General features: G+C 38.4%; 1 protein-coding gene across 1 annotated transcript in view; it reads left to right on the top strand.

The window, feature by feature from the left end:
- LOC308467735 (NF-kappa-B-repressing factor-like) overlaps positions 1–15,617 on the top strand; it is a 32,832-nt gene extending 17,215 nt beyond the window's left edge. Inside the window, exons 2-3 of the mRNA XM_080989430.1 lie at positions 2,735–2,874; positions 12,053–15,617. Of these exons, the coding sequence (XP_080845556.1) occupies positions 2,735–2,874; positions 12,053–14,025 (2,113 nt within the window). The 3' untranslated portion in view covers positions 14,026–15,617. The remainder of the gene's footprint in view (positions 1–2,734; positions 2,875–12,052) is intronic.
- The last annotated feature ends 4,562 nt before the right edge of the window (positions 15,618–20,179 follow it).

The following is a 20,179-nucleotide window of genomic DNA, read 5'->3' as shown; positions in this document are numbered from 1 at the left end:
ATGATAAAAATCTCCGTCTTTTAACATTACATTCCCAGCAATTCTTATTTCTCATTCTATACATTTTAGCTAATTTAGTCGGGGTTAGATACCATCTATACATCATTTTCATTATATTTTCTTTCAATGCCGTACATGCAATAAAGTTATTTCCTTCATTCCATAACTTTGACCAGGATTCAAATTGTATATTATACCCAAAATCTTTTGCCCATTTTATCATTACCTCTTTTACCTCTTCGTCTTTTGTGTGCCATTCTAGTAATAAAGTGTACATTTTTGATAATATTTTACTTTTACCTCCCAACAATTCGGTTTCTAGCTTTGATCTTGTAATATCAAAGCCATTTTTCCTTTTTTTCTTTGTTGAATACCCCTGTATGTCATCTACCATATTTTTCTCTCTATAAGACGCACCAGGCCATAAGACGCACCTAGTTTTTGGAGGAGAAAAACAAGAAAAAAAATATTCTGAATCCCAGAAGCCAGAACAGCAAGAGGAATCGCTGCGCAATTTATTATAAAAATAATAAATTGTTGTTGTTGTTGCTGTTGTTATTCTGTGACATATATGAAAACAGATGAATAAAGGAATAAGTAGAGATAACTGGGATATGCAAGGAAATATGTAAATAAATTTAAGGAACCATATAAAGAGAGGGAGGGAAGTCGAGGTTTGAAATGTGATAATTATAGTTGAAATGTTTATTTGTTATAAATGAAAATTATAAATATTTCTTTAAAAAACAAACAAAAAACCCTGCAGAGTCAAAGGAAAGGAGGACTTTTTCTGTCTCCACACTTCCAGCTACTCTCTGAAGACTGGAGAAGAGACCCTCTTTAGAATATTAGGGCAGTGCGCAGGGGAAGGACTAGACCAGTGTTCCCCAACCTTGGGCCTCCAGCTGTTTTTGGACTACAACTCCCATCATCCCTCGCTAGCAAGACCAGTGGTCAAGGATGATGGGAATTGTAGTCCAAAAACAGCTGGAGGCCCAAGGTTGGGGAACACTGGACTAGACCATATGAAAAATGAGCATGATATTTTAGTTCATTCATTTTCAGCTCTGTATTCTTGTTATAAAAAAGCATGCCTAGACATTCCGTTGTGCCCATAACCTAGGTTTTAGGTGCCATTTAGCTCCTAGCTTTCATAACTCAGTTTCTAACTCTGATCTTGACTACCAAGATGGCGTTAGCAAAGCTTCTGAAACAGTTCAACTTTGGTTCAACACACTCTACCACCAACACAGCTTAGGACCAGGACACCTGAAAGATTGTCTCACCCCCATCAATTACGGTGGTTTGAAGGTGAGGGCCTCCTGCAGATACCATCTGGTCTGTTTCACACAATACAAGAATTAGGACTTTTGAACTTTTAAATCTTAGACAGATGCTCTCTCTGTTATCTTTTTGGTACCTACAGAAGACCTATCACTTCCAGCAAGCCTTTTAAATTGAGATCTTTCACAGCTTGCATCTGTATTGGGATTGTTTTTAAGATTTTTGTTTTTATTGTTTTGTTTCTTCTTGTTTGCCGTCCTGAGCTCTTTTGGGAGGAAGGGTGGGATATAAATTCAATAAAACAAACAAACAAATGCTGCCACATCCCCACCTGCTGTCCAGGTGTTAAACTAGCATATGAACGATATTAAGAAAATTGGATGACACGAGGTAAAAAAGTTGAATCACTTGATGTGGAATGACCCAGGTAGGTCCCCAAAAAGAAGCATTCTGGGGGTGTGGTGGGGGCAGGATGGTTCAGGAGACTTGCCCCTATTCCAAATCCCATTCAGCTCAGTTATGTGACCTCACAACCCAGTGGTACTTACACTAGCAAAAAGGGTAGTGTTGAATCAAACTTCCCTGGGGATCCTGGAGGGCAGTCACTTAGACTTGGATTGTCCCTCCCACTGGCTGGTCAAGGAAGGTCCAAATCACAGATCCTCCCTAGGAAAGGGGCCACCCCACTCTCTCCAGACTGACCCTGCCTCGTGACAGGGAGATTTGGGTCCTAGGGAACTCTGAGCAAGCTTTCCCCTTCAATCAAATTATTTTAAAGGGTCATTTGCCCGCTGCCAGACTTGAGTGAGCTCAGCTGGCAGTAGCCCTGCTTCTGTATGGAGTTTGGATTTACACCAAAATTTGCACCAGCATAATTTACTCTGGTTGGCTTCCTGTAGTTTGGATTGTTCTGTAAAGCATTAATGACAGTGCAGACACATGTTTCTTCGGCACACATGTGCGCCAAAGGCAGGACCTATGCCAGCATATCTGGATATCCTGGATGTTGTTTGCATTTTAACTGGAAGCAGGTGCCAGTTTTATATCATAGTGTAAGGTTCCCCTTCTTAGTGTAATGGCTCCCCTTCTTTTGCCAAGGGCAGACTTTCCCAGCCGGTCAACCTTCAGATGTTGCTGGACTACAATTCCCAGGAGTCCCAGCCAGCTGGAGTCCAACAGCATCTGGAGGGCACCACATTGACTATCCCAAGTATGGACAGTACTGAGCTAGGTGGACCTGTGGGCTGACTCTGAATAAGGCAGTTTCCTGTGTTTTTGGATTTCACATTATATTTCATTCCAACTGGGAAAAGGTGTGGGAAGGTGTTGTACCCACACAACTCTTGGTATGACAGGGCACCCACTTAAGTAACCAGAGGTCGGAGTAGAGCAGTAAGGAGAGTTTTGTAATGATGATTTATTACTCGAACCTTCCTTCACTTAAATGCAGGTATGGCCCCAAAGTTATGGAGAAAATTCTCCATATGGCCGAAGGGATTGACATTGGCAAGATGCCATCATTTGAATTAGTGCCTGATGCCAAGGCTACCAAAAGGCCATATTCCCTGCTGGACAACTCTCCATCTTGCAGTGAGTACTTCCATTTCCCCTCATTTGCAGCAGAGTTGGTTCTTTAATGATGATTATTGTATGTCACAGTAATAGGCAATGTCATGTATGAAAATATAAAGGGTTGTATCTAATGTTCTGCATCCTCTTGTGCTAGCAGACAGGTGAGTTTTAATGCTATGCAACATAGGAATCCAATGCAACAGTTGCACTAGCACAGTGATCTTCAACCAGTCCAGACCCAAGACCCACCTCTGACTCCCAACCAGGAACCTGGGACCCACTCTTAGATTTTCACTTTGATTTATACTTAATCATGCTAGCATCTCACCACGCAACGCACACTGAGGTGTAGGCATACTATTCTTTTTAATACACATTGGTCAAACTTTTGAACCTTATATCCTCTCTCTGATTTCTGGCTTTTCTCTCTTCAGTGAAGCCTGTGGTTGATACTGACCAAGACAGCAAGGCTTCATCACCAATTATGTTTGTACTTTGTTACCAAAAAAGACTTTGCCACTTTCTTGTTTTCCATAATTTTTACCACATCCTTCCTTTCTCTGTCACCTGCTGGTGCCTTTTTCTATGTCTACCTTCTTGCACTTTTTGTCCTCCATCACCTGTCTTGCAGTTGTAGTAGTAGTTGTTGTTAATTAAATTTCTATACTGCCCTTCATCAGAGATTCACAGGGTGGTTTGCAATATGCAGTAGTTGTAGTTCCAAAACAAAAAGGGCTATTTTTTTATTTTCGTTTACAAAGTCTTGCCACGTTACAAATCTTTTAAAAAAGAAACTAAATAAAACTGATTTTCATTCCAAATCAACACAGAAATGTTAAAGTTGCAGTCCTGTGTGTGCTTACGTGAGTGTAAGTCCCATTAAAATAAATGGACCTTCTGCGTAGTCATCCATAGGATCTGAGTATTCATTTAATTGAGATTAACTAAGGGTCTCCATCGCTGGGAAGCTAAGTCTACTCTCCCTTTCCTAGTTGTTTTCCTTTTTATGCCCTCTCATTGTGTTAACTTACTTGAAATCAAATGTACAGGAGGGGACTTCCGCTTTTACCACAGCTGCAACAGTGTGAGCTCTGACTGCAGTAAGCAGGTCGGAGCATACACCGGTACTGTGAGGGGCAACGTTTGGCTAAACGACCCCTGAAAAGGCTTGGAAGGAAGCTCAAGTCAAAGGAACTTCGGCAGTGTCTCTTTGGAGTCCCGGCACCCCTCGCTGAAGAAAAAACGGCTGAGGTGGGGGGGGGAATCCAGGCACAGAGAAGAACGTCAAACAGACCGGTGAAAAGCCTCACATCACTGAAGCAGCGACAAGATGGTAAAATCTCTATTTCTATATTAAAATAAACGTAAAGTGGTAGCAGCAGTAACAAAACCTAAAAGGAAATAAGACAAGGGGGGGAAAGGGAACTCAGGGGGGGAAATCCCTCACGGAGTGAGTAAACCCAAAACAACCCAAAACAAGATAAAGAGTAAAAATAGCGGAGGAGAAGTAATGCTACCACAAAAGTAAAGGGAAGACAGAAGAACGGAAAAAAATATGGAGAGAGTGTAAAGAAATCACTCAGATTGCAATTAAACTATTTGAAAAGCACACTATCTGAAACGGACTTACTACAAAGTGCAAAGCGGTGCAGGCTGCCTGTTGTTGGAGCTGGGTGGAGTAGAGCAGCTGCTTTGAAACTGAATGTCCTTGAAGGAAAGATAAGGACAAAGGAATAAGGAACGCTGTGGGGGAAAGGAGGGGAATTTCACAGATAAGATAAGATGGCGTCGAAGGTCTGAAGACGCTGAGTAATCATCAAGAAGGAGGAAGAAGGAGGAAGTGATGAAGACAAAATAGTGAAAGAGAGGATTAAAGGAGGGCAGAAGCTGGCAAGTTGAGTAAATAAGAACACAGTGACACCCAGAGGACAAAGTAGGAAAAGCAGTAATAAAGGAAAATTGGAGCAATAGAAGGACATCTGGTGGTTGAAAATGAGAACGCAAAATGTCTCATGCAATTAAAAAACAGACTGGAACTGGAAGTCAACAGCAACAATTAAGAAGAAACTCAGGCCTTGAAGAAATGGATGTGAGGGAGCTTATTATTAGTTTGAAATTGGATGTGGGAGGATTGAGAAAAGAGCTGGAAGAAAAAATCAATACAATTGATGGGAAATTAGAAAAATTAGAAAACACAATGGGAAAAAATGAAAAAGAAAATGAAGAAATAAAGGAAAAATTAACAGAAGTCTTAGAAGGAATGGAGACAGATAAGAAAGTACAAGAAATTAAGAATAAGAATCAACAAATGGATGAGATGGTGAAGAAAATTAGCAAAGAACAAAGGGAACAAAGAAGAGAAATGGACAAATTGAAAAAGGAGATGGAGGAACAAAAAGCAGTCCAGGAAGCTACTGATGATGCGCTAGCAATGATACAGATGCAGATTAAAGAGAAGACCTTGAGATTCAGAAATGTTCCAGAAGAGGAGAAGGAGGATATTTGGAAGAAGATGACTGAAACTTTAGCAAAGTGGCTACATCTACAGGAAAAATACATAATAGAACAGACAGAGAAAATCTTCAGAGTGAACTCAAGAAAAGCAAAAATGAACAAATGGCCGGCAGACTGCATCATTGTATTCACATCGAATTGGATGAAAGATAAGATCCTCCAAGTAAAGAGTAAGAACAAATTAACCATAGATGGACAGGAAATAATAATTTTACGAGAAGTCCCACCTAGGCTGTTAAAAAAGAGACAGCAATTCCAATTTCTAACAAAAGCACTAAGGGCCAAATCAATATCCTTCAGATGGGAATACCCAGTGGGGATTTCCTTCAACTTCAAAGGAAAAAGACGATTTGAGACATTTGAGGAAGCAGATATGTTTTGGAGGAAGTATCGAGGAGAATTAGGAGGCGGGAAAAGCGAAGTAAGAAATGAGGAAGGAAGAAAGGGAGAGCTATCGGATGAGGCGGAAGAAGAAGAAAGAGCTCAGCAAAGGGTGGAAGGATAAAGAACTACGCCAGTGGTAAAGAATCAGACCAATAACTATTACAAAACCCTTCTCCTTTACCACTGCAGATAATTTAAACTCTTTCCACTAACTTTATAATTTTTTAACTAATATAAAATGAAATTTAAATTGTTATCTTGGAACATAAATGGTTTAAATAATAGGAGGAAGAGGCAGAAAATAGAACGTGTCTTAGAGAGGCAGAAGTGGGACCTTGTTTGTTTACAAGAAACCCACATCAATACTAAGCATAAAAGACTATTGGTTAAACCAAAGTTAGGGGAAGAATTCATCGCATCTGATGTAAGAAAAAAGAGGGGGGGTTGGAATGTATGTTAAAAGCAAATATGAACCAGAATTGCTATATGAAGTTAAAGAGGGGAGGATTGTAATAGTCAAAATATCACTAGAGGGGGAACCAATTGTGGTAGCGGGAATCTATGGATCAAATAAAAGAAAATCAGAATTCTGTGTTAAAGTAAGATCATTATTAATGGAATATATAGATATGAGAATTATTGTGTTAGGGGATTTAAATGGAGTAATGGAACCAGAATTGGATAGATCGCAGAAGAAGAGGGGGGGAAATGAAGGGAAGTTGCCAAAAAGCTTTATGGAAATGGTAAAGATTTTTGATTTAGTGGATATATGGAGATATAAATATCCTGTCGAAAAGGAGTTCACATATTTCTCAGAACCAAAAACTTTGTATAGTCGAATTGACAGTATATGGATTACTAAGGATATGACAATTGAAGCAGAGAATGCCAAAATATTACCAAAAACACTTACAGATCACAATCCAGTATCATTAACTCTTAAAGGAAAAGAGGAGAAAGGGGAAAAAGGTGGAGAATGAATGTTTTCTTATTAAAAAATGAAAAAGTAATACAAGGAGCCAGAAAGTTGATGAAGGAATATTTTGAAAACAATTGGAGGAAAGGGACAGATGTTAAAACAGTGTGGGATGCTGGGAAGGCAGTTGTTAGGGGATATTTCATACAACAAAACTCAATAGCATATAAGAATAAAGAAAAAAAGAAAAGGGAGCTTTTAGAAGAAATTAAAAGGAAGGAAAAATTGGCCTATGCAAGCAAAAATAAAGAGAGATTAAATCAAGAAATTAAATTACTGAGAGTAGAATATAATAATATTATAGAACAGGAGGTAGAACAACAAATCAAATTTTGGAAATATAAAAATTTTGAATGGGCAAATAAACCAGGCAAGATCCTTGCCTGGCAATTAAAGAAACAAAGAAATGAAAAATTAATAAATAAAATAAAAGTAGAAGAGAGGACAATAAGGGATATGACAGAAATTAAAAAAGAATTTGAAAAATATTACAAAAAATTATATCAAAAAGATGAAGTGCCAATAGAAGAAATAGAGGAATATATAAAGAAAAATAAATTAATAGAGATAGCAGAAGAAGACCATAAATTATTAAATGAACCAATATCAACCGTAGAAATTAAGGAATCAATTCAAAAATTAAAAATAGGGAAATCCCCAGGTCCAGATGGCATACCAGCAGAATACTACAAAGAAATGTTAAATAAATTAATCGACCCACTAAAAGAAGTAATAGAGGAAGCAGTAGAAAAGGGGAATATTCCAGACTCTTGGACTCAAGCGTATATAACGCTCCTGCCAAAACAAGGTACGGATTTGGAATCTGTCTCAAATTATAGACCCATTTCATTATTAAATTCGGATTATAAAATTTACGCAGGATTATTGTCTAACAGGTTGAAAAAAAATTATAGGAAAAATAGTACATAAAAATCAGGCTGGATTTGTGGAAGGTAGACAGATACAGGATAATATTAGAAATATAATAGACATAATGGAATATCTACAAATAAGTAGAGATAAACAAGCAGCCCTGATTTCAATCGATGCAGAGAAGGCTTTCGATAAAATCTCATGGGAATTTATGAAAAAACTATTAAAAGAATTGTGTCTAGGTGAAAAATTCCAAAAAGGTATAAATGCAATATATGACCAACAGAAAGCAAAAATTATAATTAATGGAGAGTTTGGAGAAGAAATCAACATCTTTAAAGGTACAAGACAAGGATGCCCCCTATCCCCAATGTTATTTATAATAGTATTAGAGGTTCTATTAAAGAAAATAAGGCAGGACAACCAAATAAGAGGAATAGCAGTTGGTGAAAAAAGATACAAGTTAAGAGCCTTTGCAGATGATGTTATGATCACAACAGAAAATCCCCTACAATGTACACCTAGAATATTGGAATGCATAAACGAATATGGCAGATTAGCAGGATTCAAATTAAACTATGGGAAAACCAAAATACTAGTGAAAAATATGGAAGAAAAAGATAAAGTGAAATTACAAGAAATTACAGGATTGGAAATTAAAAAGAAAATAAGATATCTTGGAATAAATTTAACAACAAACACTATAGATTTAAGTAATGAGAACTATGGGAAAACATGGAATGAAATAAAAAATGACTTGCAAGTATGGGGGAAATTAAATCTTTCCTTACTAGGGAAAATATCGGTAATAAAGATGAACATATTACCAAGGATGATGTTTTTTATTTCAAAGTACCCCAATACTAGGAGGAGATAAATGTTTTAATAACTGGAAAAGAGATTTGGCTAAATTCGTATGGTCAGGTAAAAAGCCAAGAATAAAACAGAAAATAATGATAGATAAGAAGAAGAGAGGAGGATTTGGTCTCCCAGACATGGAGTTATATCATGATGCGGTGGGTCTGACCTGGCTAAAAGAACAGATCAAATTAGATGACTCGGATGTATTGGATTTAGAAGGAGTAGAGACGAGATTTGGATGCAATGCCTATCTAATAGATGAAAAAGTCAAAGTACATAAAGGCTTCCTAGGGCATATAGTCAGAAAGTCTATATATAAAACATGGGAGAAACATAAAAGACTCCTAGAACCAAAAACTCCCTGGTGGGCATCGCCAGCAGAAATTGTCGCAGTGAAAAAATTAAATATGAAAGAAAATTGGGTTACCTATAAAACTGTATTAAAGGAAGAAAACGGAGAATTGGAACTAAAGGATTATACAGAAATTAAAGCTCATATTAGTGACTGGTTCCAATATATTCAAATTAAGTATAGATTAGCGAAAGACAAAAAGTTAGGATTTGAAAAAGAAATATCAAAATTCGATAAATATTTAATACAAGAAAAATAAAAAAATATATCTAAATTGTATAATCTGATCTTAGAGTGGGAAACAAAGGATGAATTGGTTAAAGCATCAATGATTAAATGGGCGCAAGATATTGGAAAAAATATTATGTTTGAACAATGGGAAAAATTGTGGAAAGAAGATATGAAATTCACTGTGTTATATACTGAAAGAAAATTACCTCAAAATACAACATAGATGGTATTTAACACCTGAAAGAATAACAAAAATGAATAAAAATTGTAGCGATGTCTGCCGGCGATGCAACACTGGAAAAGGTACTATGATACATATATGGTGGAATTGTTTAAACATCAAACAATTTTGGGAAATAATATATAACGAAATGAAAAAAATGTTTAGATATTCATTTAGGAAAACACCAGAAGGTTTTCTATTGGGAATAGTACCAGGAAGCCTAAAGGAAGAAGACAAAGACCTTATATTCATACGCAACAGTAGCCGCAAGGCTATTGATTGCGAAAAACTGGAAAAGTGGTATTGTACCAACAAAAATAGAGTGGCTTGCCAAATTATTGGAGTACTACAATATATCCAAAACAATGGGAGAAACTGGAAGGATCTCAAAAGAGTAGATAGATAGGGACTGGAAGGTGTTTAAAAGATACTTGCAAAACCATATCGAAAAATCAGAACTCCTATTAGAATAAACAAGTTCTGTTTGAAATACTGAATAAGATGGATAACAATGTGTAATAGAAAAAGTAGTATGAAATTAGGCTAAAGGTGTGTGAAAGAAAGTAATAGAAGTGGAAATAAATTGCAATTGAGTAGATTGGAAGTCTAACACACAGGTGGGGTGAGGGGTAAGGGATGGTGGTGGGAAAAGGAATTATTGGTGGGATTGAGTGTAAGTATGTTTGAACACTTTTAAGGATTGTATGAAATGTATGTTTGTATGCTTGTATATCTGTAATATATGTGTATTAATGATGAACTATTTTAACAATAAAAAAATCAAATGTACAGAAAATAAATCTGAAAACGTTTTACTACCTTCAGAACTCAATATAGGCAGCAATTGTTTGCTGCTGTCCTAAGCCCACTTAATTTGGAGTAAGTCCTATTCACATTAATGGATCTTACTTCTGAGTAAGTGTTATGGGCAGGCAGCAAGCAGCCCTGAGCAAACAGAATGGCTGCCTGGCTGCCTAGCCAGTGTGTAAGCAAGCATTACACTGCAGTCAAACCCATTTAAAGTACTGGTTTTGACTTATAAAGTCTTAAAAGGGTCAGGACGTCAATATCTCAAGGACTGCCTCTCCCCATATGAACCTACCCGGACCCTGCAATCTGCGGCTTTTCTTCGTGTGCCTTCTCCACAATGGGTGGGAACATACATATACATTACAGCATATATAAAAACATACTAAAACATCAAACATTAAAAACTTCCTAATACAGGGCTGCCTTCAGATGTCTTCTAAAAGTTAATGTACAGTGGTGCCTCGCAAGACGAAATTAATCCGTTCCGCGAGTGTCTTCGTCTAGCGGTTTTTTCGTCTTGCGAAGCAACCCTATTAGCGGTTTAGTGGATTAGCGCTATTAGTGGTTTAGCGGCTATTAAAGGCTTAGCGGCTTAGCTGCTAAAAGGCTATTAGCGGCTTAGAAAAAGGGGGGGGGGAAGCGAAAAAAAAATCTCAAGACTCGCAAGACATTTTCCTCTTGCGAAGCAAGCCCATAGGGAAATTCGTCCTGCGAAGCAACTCAAAAACGGAAAACCCTTTCGTCTAGCGGGTTTTCCGTCTTGCGAGGCATTCGTCTTGCGGGGCACCACTGTAGTTATTTATTTGACATTTGAAGAGAGGGTGTTCCACAGGGAGGGTGCCACTATCGAGAAGGCCCTCTGCCTGGTTCCCTGTTCCCTGTTACTTTGCTTCTTGCAGTGAGGGAACCAGCAGAAGACCCTTGGAGGAGGACCTCAGTGTCCAGGCTGAACAATGGGGATGGAGGCACTCCTTCAGGTATACTGGGCCAAGGCTGTTTACTGTAAATGAGTTTAGTATCTCATTTACACTTCTGCAAATTTTTGTTCAATTTTATGAACAAGTTTTCTATCTGCAGTCATGCTTGTAATGGATGTGACATGATTTGCACTTAGGTGTTTTGTTGATGCTTTATTAAAAATCTCAGGTAAGTACAGGTAAGTAATTTTTTTCATACAGCAGGATTGATAAAATTTTCAATGTGAACTGTTTGCAAAGGAAATGATTTCTAATAATTTAAAAAATGCTTGTTTTTTCTATAACGGATGTGGCGCTGTTACGTAACGGGTATGACAAGCAATATACCAGTTTTCACCTTTTATTATTACTCAAACAATCAATATTCATTGTAAAACAAGAGATAAGTTATCATTAAACAAAAACTGAGTAAAAGTTGCATTAAACGCTGACAAAAATATGAACCATAAAATATTGTCTGATGTAAGCTAACGAGTGAGGAAATTTTTTATTATTTCAAAATCATTTATCTTAAACATATAATTACATTTATTTTAAACTTAGTGTGAATGGAAGCAGTTCTTCTGGTGGCCTTGGATCATCATTTGATGAACTACCATCTTCAGAAGGGTCACTGTACATATGTTCATTAGTCCTAGATGTCTCGTTAAGTGTGATGCTAACTTGTGGCACTTCAGCATTTGCTGTTTTGCTAACCAGTATATGATTTTCATCGTAGGGTTGAAAGTGGTGGGATGTTTGGATGCCAGTCACGTTGGTGACATTATTCCACCTCTCATCAATAAATGGTGTGTCTGACTTCACTTTCTTTTGAGTAACAAACAAGATGTGCTTCTGTCAACTTTAAATTGTAGAAGTATTATTAAGGGGGAAACGAACATTGGGGGGGAAAACAAAGTTACAAGTCCTCATGCCTGCAGAGAAAAGCTATATTTCACCAATGTTTTTAATTTTTTTCTATTAAAAATTATCTTTTAACTTCTTGCATTGCACAGGTGTTGAACCTCTGAGAAAGCAGCCTCCGAAATTCTGGGTCAGGCCTCGTTTTGAACCCATACACTTTGTAGCTAGCAACACTCAAGATGGAGGAATGGAGCCACCTTCAGAGAACCAAGTGCAGGTGGCCAGTGAGAACATCACAACCCAGCAAATACAAAACTATGCCGATCGGGTTTTCAGCAGCTTCAACATGCTGGATGGGGGCACTCATTGTTCCAGTTCAATGAGTTTAGGTTATGGAAGTAGCCAGGCTAGCCAGACACAAGCCAAAGTAGTTTCTAAAAGCAAAGACTCTTCTGGTAGTGGTGTTGCAGCGGTTTCGGTGGGGGCTTCTCTTCTCCAGGCCACCTCTGAAATGTTTCCCAAGTCAGTTCTAACAGCCAAGCAGTGTTTCATTAACAAACTTGTAATGGCAGTCCACAAGAGTCTTGCTAGCTTTGATGTTAGCAGTGGGACAGACAAAATTAACTACACTTACCTCTTGACACGGTCCATACAGGCTTGCAAGACAAACCCTGAGTATACTTATTCTCCCTTGAAAGATCTTTCCCCTGGGGATTTTCCCAAAAACAAGAAGCTCCTAAAAGATGGCTTTGCTTGTGAGGTGAGGTGCCAGAATGTGTATCTGACCACAGGGTATGCTGGCAGCAAAAACGGATCCAGGGACCGAGCAACGGAACTAGCAGTGATGCTGCTGCAAAAGCCCGTGGAGGTTAAAGTTGCCCAGCGGAAGTTCAAGAACACCACCCAGGAGGATTTAGTGCTGTGTGAGAGTGGCACATCTCCCCTTGAATTCCCGCCAGCTCTCAAGCAGCTAGATGACTTTATTGCTGCCATGAAAGAATGCACACCTGGGCAGCCAACCACCAACACACAGCAGGGTCCCAGTTCAGCCAAACATTGGACTAACTTTGTTCTCACAGAAAACGCCAGTGATGCCATTGGGATTCTGAACAATTCAGCTTCTTTTAACAAAATGACCATTGAATACAAATATGTCCTGATGCCAAACCGCTTGTGGCACTGCAGTGTCTATCTACAGGACCACTTTTTAGCTGAAGGGTATGGCACAAAGAAAACCAGCAAGCATGCTGCGGCAGACGAGGCACTGAAAATTCTCCAGAAGACCCAGTCCAATGCTGGGGTCACCAAAGCAGTCCATGTTCAGAAAGTTGGTGAGGCTGCCCGAGATTCTGCCAAGAAGAAGGATCTGAAGGACCTTGTTGTATATGAGAACTCCATGAACCCTGTGTGCACGCTGAATGACACAGCTCAGTTCAACAAGATGACTGTGGAGTACGTCTTTGAAAGGATGACAGGGATGCGGTGGAAGTGCAAGGTATTGCTGGAAAATGAATTAATAGCTGAATCAATTGGAGTCAAGAAGACTGTCAAGCATGTTGCAGCTGAAGAGGCTGTCAAAATCCTGAAGAAAACCCAGCCAACAGTTGTCAACAACCTGAAAAAAGGCACTATTGAAGATGTAATCTCAAGGAATGAGATCTGTGGGCGATCAGCAGAAGAAGCGTTGAAGCAGCAGATCAAGGAAGATAACATTGGGAATCAGATTTTAAGGAAAATGGGCTGGACGGGTGGCGGCTTGGGCAAAAGTGGAGAAGGGATCCGGGAGCCGATTGCTGTGAAGGAACAGTTCAAAAGGGAAGGGCTTGGGCTGGACATTGAAAGGGAGTTGAAAATCACAAAGAAAGATATTGAACAGATCATCCAGAATTATGCCTTCTCAGACAGTAAAATTGATCTGACTTTCTCGACAGAATTGACCAATGATGAACGCAAACAGATACATCAGATAGCCCAAAAATATGGTCTTAAGAGTAAATCCCATGGCCAGGGTCGTGATAGATACCTGGTGGTTAGCCGAAAGAGGCGCAAAGAAGAATTGCTAGACCAGCTAAAGCAAGATGGCCAAGTCGGACATTATGAACTCATTATGCCACAGGAGAAATAAGCCCTGAGGGCCATCCGTTTCTTCTGAGGATGTCCAAACTGAGGCTGAATTCTCCATTAAACACAGCAAAGGCTGCATATTATGTGAAAAATGATTATAAACTATTTTACTTGCTCATTTAGTTTTTAAGCTTTATTTTAAACACTTTTAACTTTTAAAATCATAGTTCTTTCCAAATATATGTAGTGCAATCTGGATAACTTTAGTACAGTTTACCTGTTTTATGCAATTTATTGGAAATGGCTTGTGGTAATGGCAGAAAATCAAGTCAGAAGGAAAGTTCATACACCATTTAAAAATAAAAGCATGAGGACTTCCGGTTGATCGCTACTCATGAACAGACGCATCTCCTCCACTCTCCCGCACTGGGGGAGAACATGTTTGGTAGCGGAGCTAAGAAGGGGGGGACCAAGGCTACGGGAACCCCAAAGTCTTGGGAGGGGATCCCGAGATGAAATGGAATTGCTGTGGTGCAGAGAAGAGGACCCTTGAACGGCAGGGAGAGGGAGAACTTCTCGGGCACTAGATCCAGTGATCCTCTGCTGCCGAGAAGCCCAAGTACGCGGGTATGTAAGAGGCTTTACTTCTGACAGATTGAAGCACACCTAACTGATTAGCCTACACAATCAATGAATTTGCTACCTAGTGATTAATAAATGAATTTATGCAGTACAATGTGCTTAGAAGAAATGAAGGCTTTCCGGAATTTTTTTTTTATTTGACAATGAGCTACAACGGAATGATTTGAGATGAAGGACGTCTACTCCATTAAAAAACCCAAATTATTTGTGCCTTATTATACTGATGCTATGAACACTTTATGAATTTATATAAATATTAGCGGTGCGACAGAGATGCAGAGAGGAACAAACTGAGACAAAAAGAGATAAAGAGACATTCCCAACAACGGGAAAAAAAGAGACCAGCAAGAAGCAGGGAGACTCTGCAGAACATATATAATTTCATTTCATTTTTATATATCCTCGGTAGCTGACTAGGAAAAAAGGAGACAAAGCAACTAAGAAGAGGTAGTAAGGTCAGGACTCCATCCACCAGGCAACAAAAAATAAGAAGCTGTTTGCAGCCTGTGGTGGTTGCACAAAGATACACTGACGGCTGAGTGGTGGAGCGGCTTATAAAGCCGGAATTTGCCAAACATCTATCCACCCTCTCAAGAGTTACTGTGCAAGGCAGTCCCTATTCCCAGTTTCCTCTTGTTGGTCACTGTGACGTTTAGGCTGGACTGATTGTGTATTTGCTGACTCATGCAGTCCGACATCTTTTTTGCATCGCGAAATGGAAATGAACTGGATCAAGAGACACTGAAAGCTTAAATTGAAAACGTAGACAAGTGAGTGATTTTCCAAGGGCGACATCTATCGAACAAAAATCTGCACCTCACCGACTGAGCTTATTGGAAGAGTGACACCCAGTGGCTGCTCAAGAGTACTACACTGTGCTTTTTCAAACTGAACGTGCTCCTCTGCTGTGTCTATTACTCTATTACCCTTACATACTCCTCACTCTCAACCACATTCCCCACTTGCCTCCATTACCTCTTTCTCAGCTTATTCTATTTATTATAATTCCCCTTTTCCCCTCCTCCTCCTCTTCTTTCTTTCTATTCCTCTGTGTGTGTGTGCGCGCGCGTGTGTGTGTGTGTGTGTGTGTGTGTGTGTGAGAGAGAGAGAGAGAGAGAGAGAGAGGGTGTTCCCTACTGAGTGCGTGTTATTCTATATATTTGAATGAAAGTCATCTTATGGAGTTACTAAAATGTATTTAATCGAAGCCTAGAATTGATACTAATGTTTAAATTAAGACAGAATCAGTGACTGTAAGATTGGTATTAATTTGAATTATTAGAGAGGGTTGATGGTGTGTTTTTTATTGAAAAATGGTGGAAATCAATTGAAACCCAGGGTGTAATCAATTTTTAAGGTTAATTAGTGAATCAGGGTAATCTATTTTGAATCATTAGGGAAAATTAATAGTAATGAATAATAAAAAGCCTTCACATCCTGGCCCTTCAGTAGTTTCAGCATCTCAAATTAGGAGACGTTCTGCCAATGATCTGGACTCAACGCTAGATATTAGAATTAATTTTAGGCTTAAGATATTGAAGATTTAAAAAACAATGGTGTTTTTTTCAATTTTTTTAATTAATTTTCCAAATTTTTGACAAATACAACATAACACAAAAGGGCAAAACATATAGAAAACAAACATAGAAATTGTCTTCCGGTCCAAATCTAACCTAATATACATTGTTAGGTGACTTCCTCAGAGCCTTCCTGACTGATTTTCATTAAGACTCATTTTAGCAATTTTCCAGTATACATTTTCTAATATAATTAACTAGTTCAGAATACTAACTTCCTTACTTTTCATCATGTTCTCAAACCATGTTGTTTAGTCGTTTAGTCGTGTCCAACTCTTCGTGACCCCATGGACCAGAGCACGCCAGGCACTCCTGTCTTCCACTGCCTCCCGCAGTTTGGTCAGACTCATGTTTGTAGCTTCGAAGACACTATCCAACCATCTCGTCCTCTGTCGTCCCCTTCTCCTTGTGCCCTCCATCTTTCCCAACATCAGGGTCTTTTCCAGGGAGTCTTCTCTTCTCATGAGGTGGCCAAAGTATTGGAGTCTCAGCTTCAGGATCTGTCCTTCCAGTGAGCACTCAGGGCTAATTTCCTTAAGAATGGATAGGTTTGATCTTCTTGCAGTCCATGGGACTCTCAAGAGTCTCCTCCAGCACCATAATTCAAAAGCATCAATTCTTCGGTGATCAGCCTTCTTTATGGTCCAGCTCTCACTTCCATACATCACTCAAACCATAATATTATACAATTCCATATCTCTTAATCCTAAGCCAATTTAATACTTGCAAGTATGTCTACTTATAAAATATTATATTTAGCTAAATAATCCTTAAATTTCTTCCAATCTTCTTGATATTTCTCCTCCCTCTGATCACGGATTCTTCCAGTAAGGTCTGCCAGCTCCAGAAAGTCCAACATTTTCATCTGCCAATCTTCCACCGTAGGTATTTCTTGTGATTTCCAGTTTTTGGCTACTTAAATTCTCACTGCAGTTGTGGCATAGAAAAACAATCTAACATCTTTTTTTGGCAATTCCATTCCTATTATCCCAAGTAGAAAGGCTTCTGGTTTCTTAATAAATGTATATTTCAACACTTTTTTCAATTCATTATATATCTTTCCCCAGAAGTCTTTCACCTTTGGGCACGTCCACCACATATGGTAAAAGGTACCTTCTTTTTCTTTACATTTCCAACATAGATTATCACTCATTTGATAAATTTTTGCTAATTTTCCTGGGGTTAAGTACCATCTATACATCATAATATTTTCCTTGAACACGGTACATGCAGTGAACTTTACACCTTTCTTCCACAACTTTTCCTAATCTTCCATCATTATATTATGGCCAAGAACCCTTGCCCAATCTATCATCACAGATTTCACTTGTTCATCCTTTGTATGCCACTCCAACAATAAATTATACATTTTAGACAAATTTTTAACATTAGTATCTAACAACTGTGTTTCCAGTTTGTTTTTTTCCTTTGCAAAACCATTTTTCTTGTCCAACTTAAATAGTTCATTGATCTGGTAATATTGAAGCCAAGATTTAAAAAACAATGTAAATGAGAATGCAAAAATGACAGAAGAAACCTTGTCTCGATGGGGGGTCAAAATTGATGAAAATCACAAAACTATCAATCCAGGTGAAAATTTTGATTCAAAAAAACTCTGAATTAACCAAAACAGTGCAGGACCTTAAGGGAAAAACACAAAATTTAGATGAAGCTCACAAAAAAAAAAATTCAGAATGAAAACTGAGATAAAAAGGGAATGTGATAAAATAAAGAACCAGCAGACTTGAGGGCAATCCAGGAAACAACTTTGGATTCCATAGCAATGCTGCAGATGCAGAGGAGAGAGAATACACTGAGATTTAGAGGCTTACCGGAGAATGCAGAGGAAATAATTGAACAAAAATTTCCTAAAGAACTAGCAGCATGGTTAGAACTGGAGGAATCAGAAGTAATACCAAAAATAGACAAAGCCTTTAGAGTCAAGTCAAGTGTAGCCAAAGTGAACAACTGGCCGGCAGTTTCCTTTAATTCTATGGACTTTAGAAATAAAGTTCTTCAAACTAGTAACAAGATGAAACTAAATATTGAAGGAAACAACATTATTATTCACAAAATTATCCCAAATTGATTGATAAAAAGAGACAATTATAAACCTCTAGCTGAGGCCTTGAAAGCAAAGGCAGTGGAGTATAGATGGTAGTACCCCGAAGACATCTCCTTTTTCTTCAAAGGTAAACGAAGAAAGTGCCTGTCGGCACTAGAAGAGAGAGCTTGGAGGAAAGAGACAACTCCGGGGGGGGGGGGAGCCAGAGGAATAGGAGTCAATGGCCACAGCAAACAGAAGCTAATCTGGGAATCCAGCTCAGAAATTAAGTAAAAGTTTCTGGTGTATATTGAGAAATTTTGGTTGCGTTGATATTTTCTTTTTAAATTGCTGTATTATTGGTTGGAAATAAAGTATGGATCTTAAAATTATTACTTGGAACGTGAATGTCCTAAATGAAAAATCAAACAGGAATAAGGTAGAACATATTTTGGTAAAGCAAACATATGATTTTATTTGCCTCCAAGAGACTCATGTTGCGAAAAAACATAAAAGAGTATTAATCAATAAAAGATTAGGACTAGATTTTATTTCATCAAATAAGGAAGAGAGGGGTGGTGATCTATGTAAGACCGCAGTTGGAACCTAAACTGCTTTGAAGAAGGTAGAATTGTGTGATTGTTGATTGTTGAGGTAAAGAGCAAAACTGAAAAAATAACTTATTGGAATATATGCACCAAATGAAAGGAAAGCGGAATTTGATCACTCTCTGGAAGAAAAAGCAGTAGAACTAGGTGACTTCAATGGAGTAGTCAATCCGGGCATGGACAGAACAGCAATGGAAAAAACCATTGAGACAAGATAAACTCCGAGCCTCCTTCTTTCATTTAATAGACCTCCTGAATTTGAATGATACCTGGAGGTTTAAACATCCAATAGAGAAAGTGTTTACTCATTACTCGGATTCCCAGAAATCAGACAGAAGAATAAATGCAATCTGGGCTTCTAAAGAATTATTGTGTAATATGATAAAAGTTGAAATCCACCCAAGAACAATCTCAGATCACAACCCAGTATGGGCTAAGTTTAAAGAAGAGGAGGAAAGAACTAAAAGATGGTGACTTAATGAGCATGCTGAACGATGAAAAGATAGTACAGAAGGCCAAGCAAACTTTAGAAGAATATTTTAAATTTAATTTAAATCAAGGAACGGATATAAAAACGGTTAGGGATGTGAGTAAAGCGATCTTAAGAGGTTTTTTTATCCAACAAAGTGCTTAAAGGTAAAGGTAGCCCTGACCATTAGGTCCAGTCATATTAGCAGTTTGAAAGCATGTCAAAGTGCAAGTAGATAAATAGGTACCGCTCCAGCGGGAAGGTAAACGGCGTTTCTGTGCGCTGCTCTGGTTTGCCAGAAGCGGCTTAGTTATGCTGGCCACATGACCCGGAAGCTGTATGCCGGCTTCCTCTGCCAATAAAGCAAGATGAGCGCCGAAACCCCAGAGTCGGTCACGACTGGACCTAATGGTCAGGGGTCCCTTTACCTTTTTATTGCAGAATTAAAAGGACAAGTAAATGAAGTGAGGACCAAGACACAGTCTTTGGATGACTCAGTTTTAAAAGTTCAGAAAGAAATCAAGGAGGCGAGAGATAGGGACAAAACCAAACAAGAAGTAGCAGAGTTGACAAAACTGCATGAAGAGACCTTGGACACTTGCTATGCTTGAAATGAAGCAAAAGGAATTGAATTTGAGATTCAGAGGTGTGCTGGAACAGGAGGGGGAAGATAGTAAAAGCAGATTAATCATTGAAATTGCAAAATTGTAAAAAATGAAATGAAAATGTGGCATTTACAATTGATAAAATATTTAGAATTAAAATGAAATCGACTAAAGGGGGGGGGGGAATCTCAGGAGACTGTCTATTTTTTTTCCAATTCTAGAGAAATGGAAGATTTAATTCTAAGGAAAAATCAAGAGAAAAAACTCTGC

Source organism: Podarcis pityusensis (assembly GCF_964106645.2).
Source record: "Podarcis pityusensis genome assembly, chromosome: W".
NCBI classification, from domain to species: domain Eukaryota; kingdom Metazoa; phylum Chordata; class Lepidosauria; order Squamata; family Lacertidae; genus Podarcis; species Podarcis pityusensis.
Note: the sequence above shows the minus strand (reverse complement) of the source record. Positions and strands in the feature narration are given on the sequence as shown.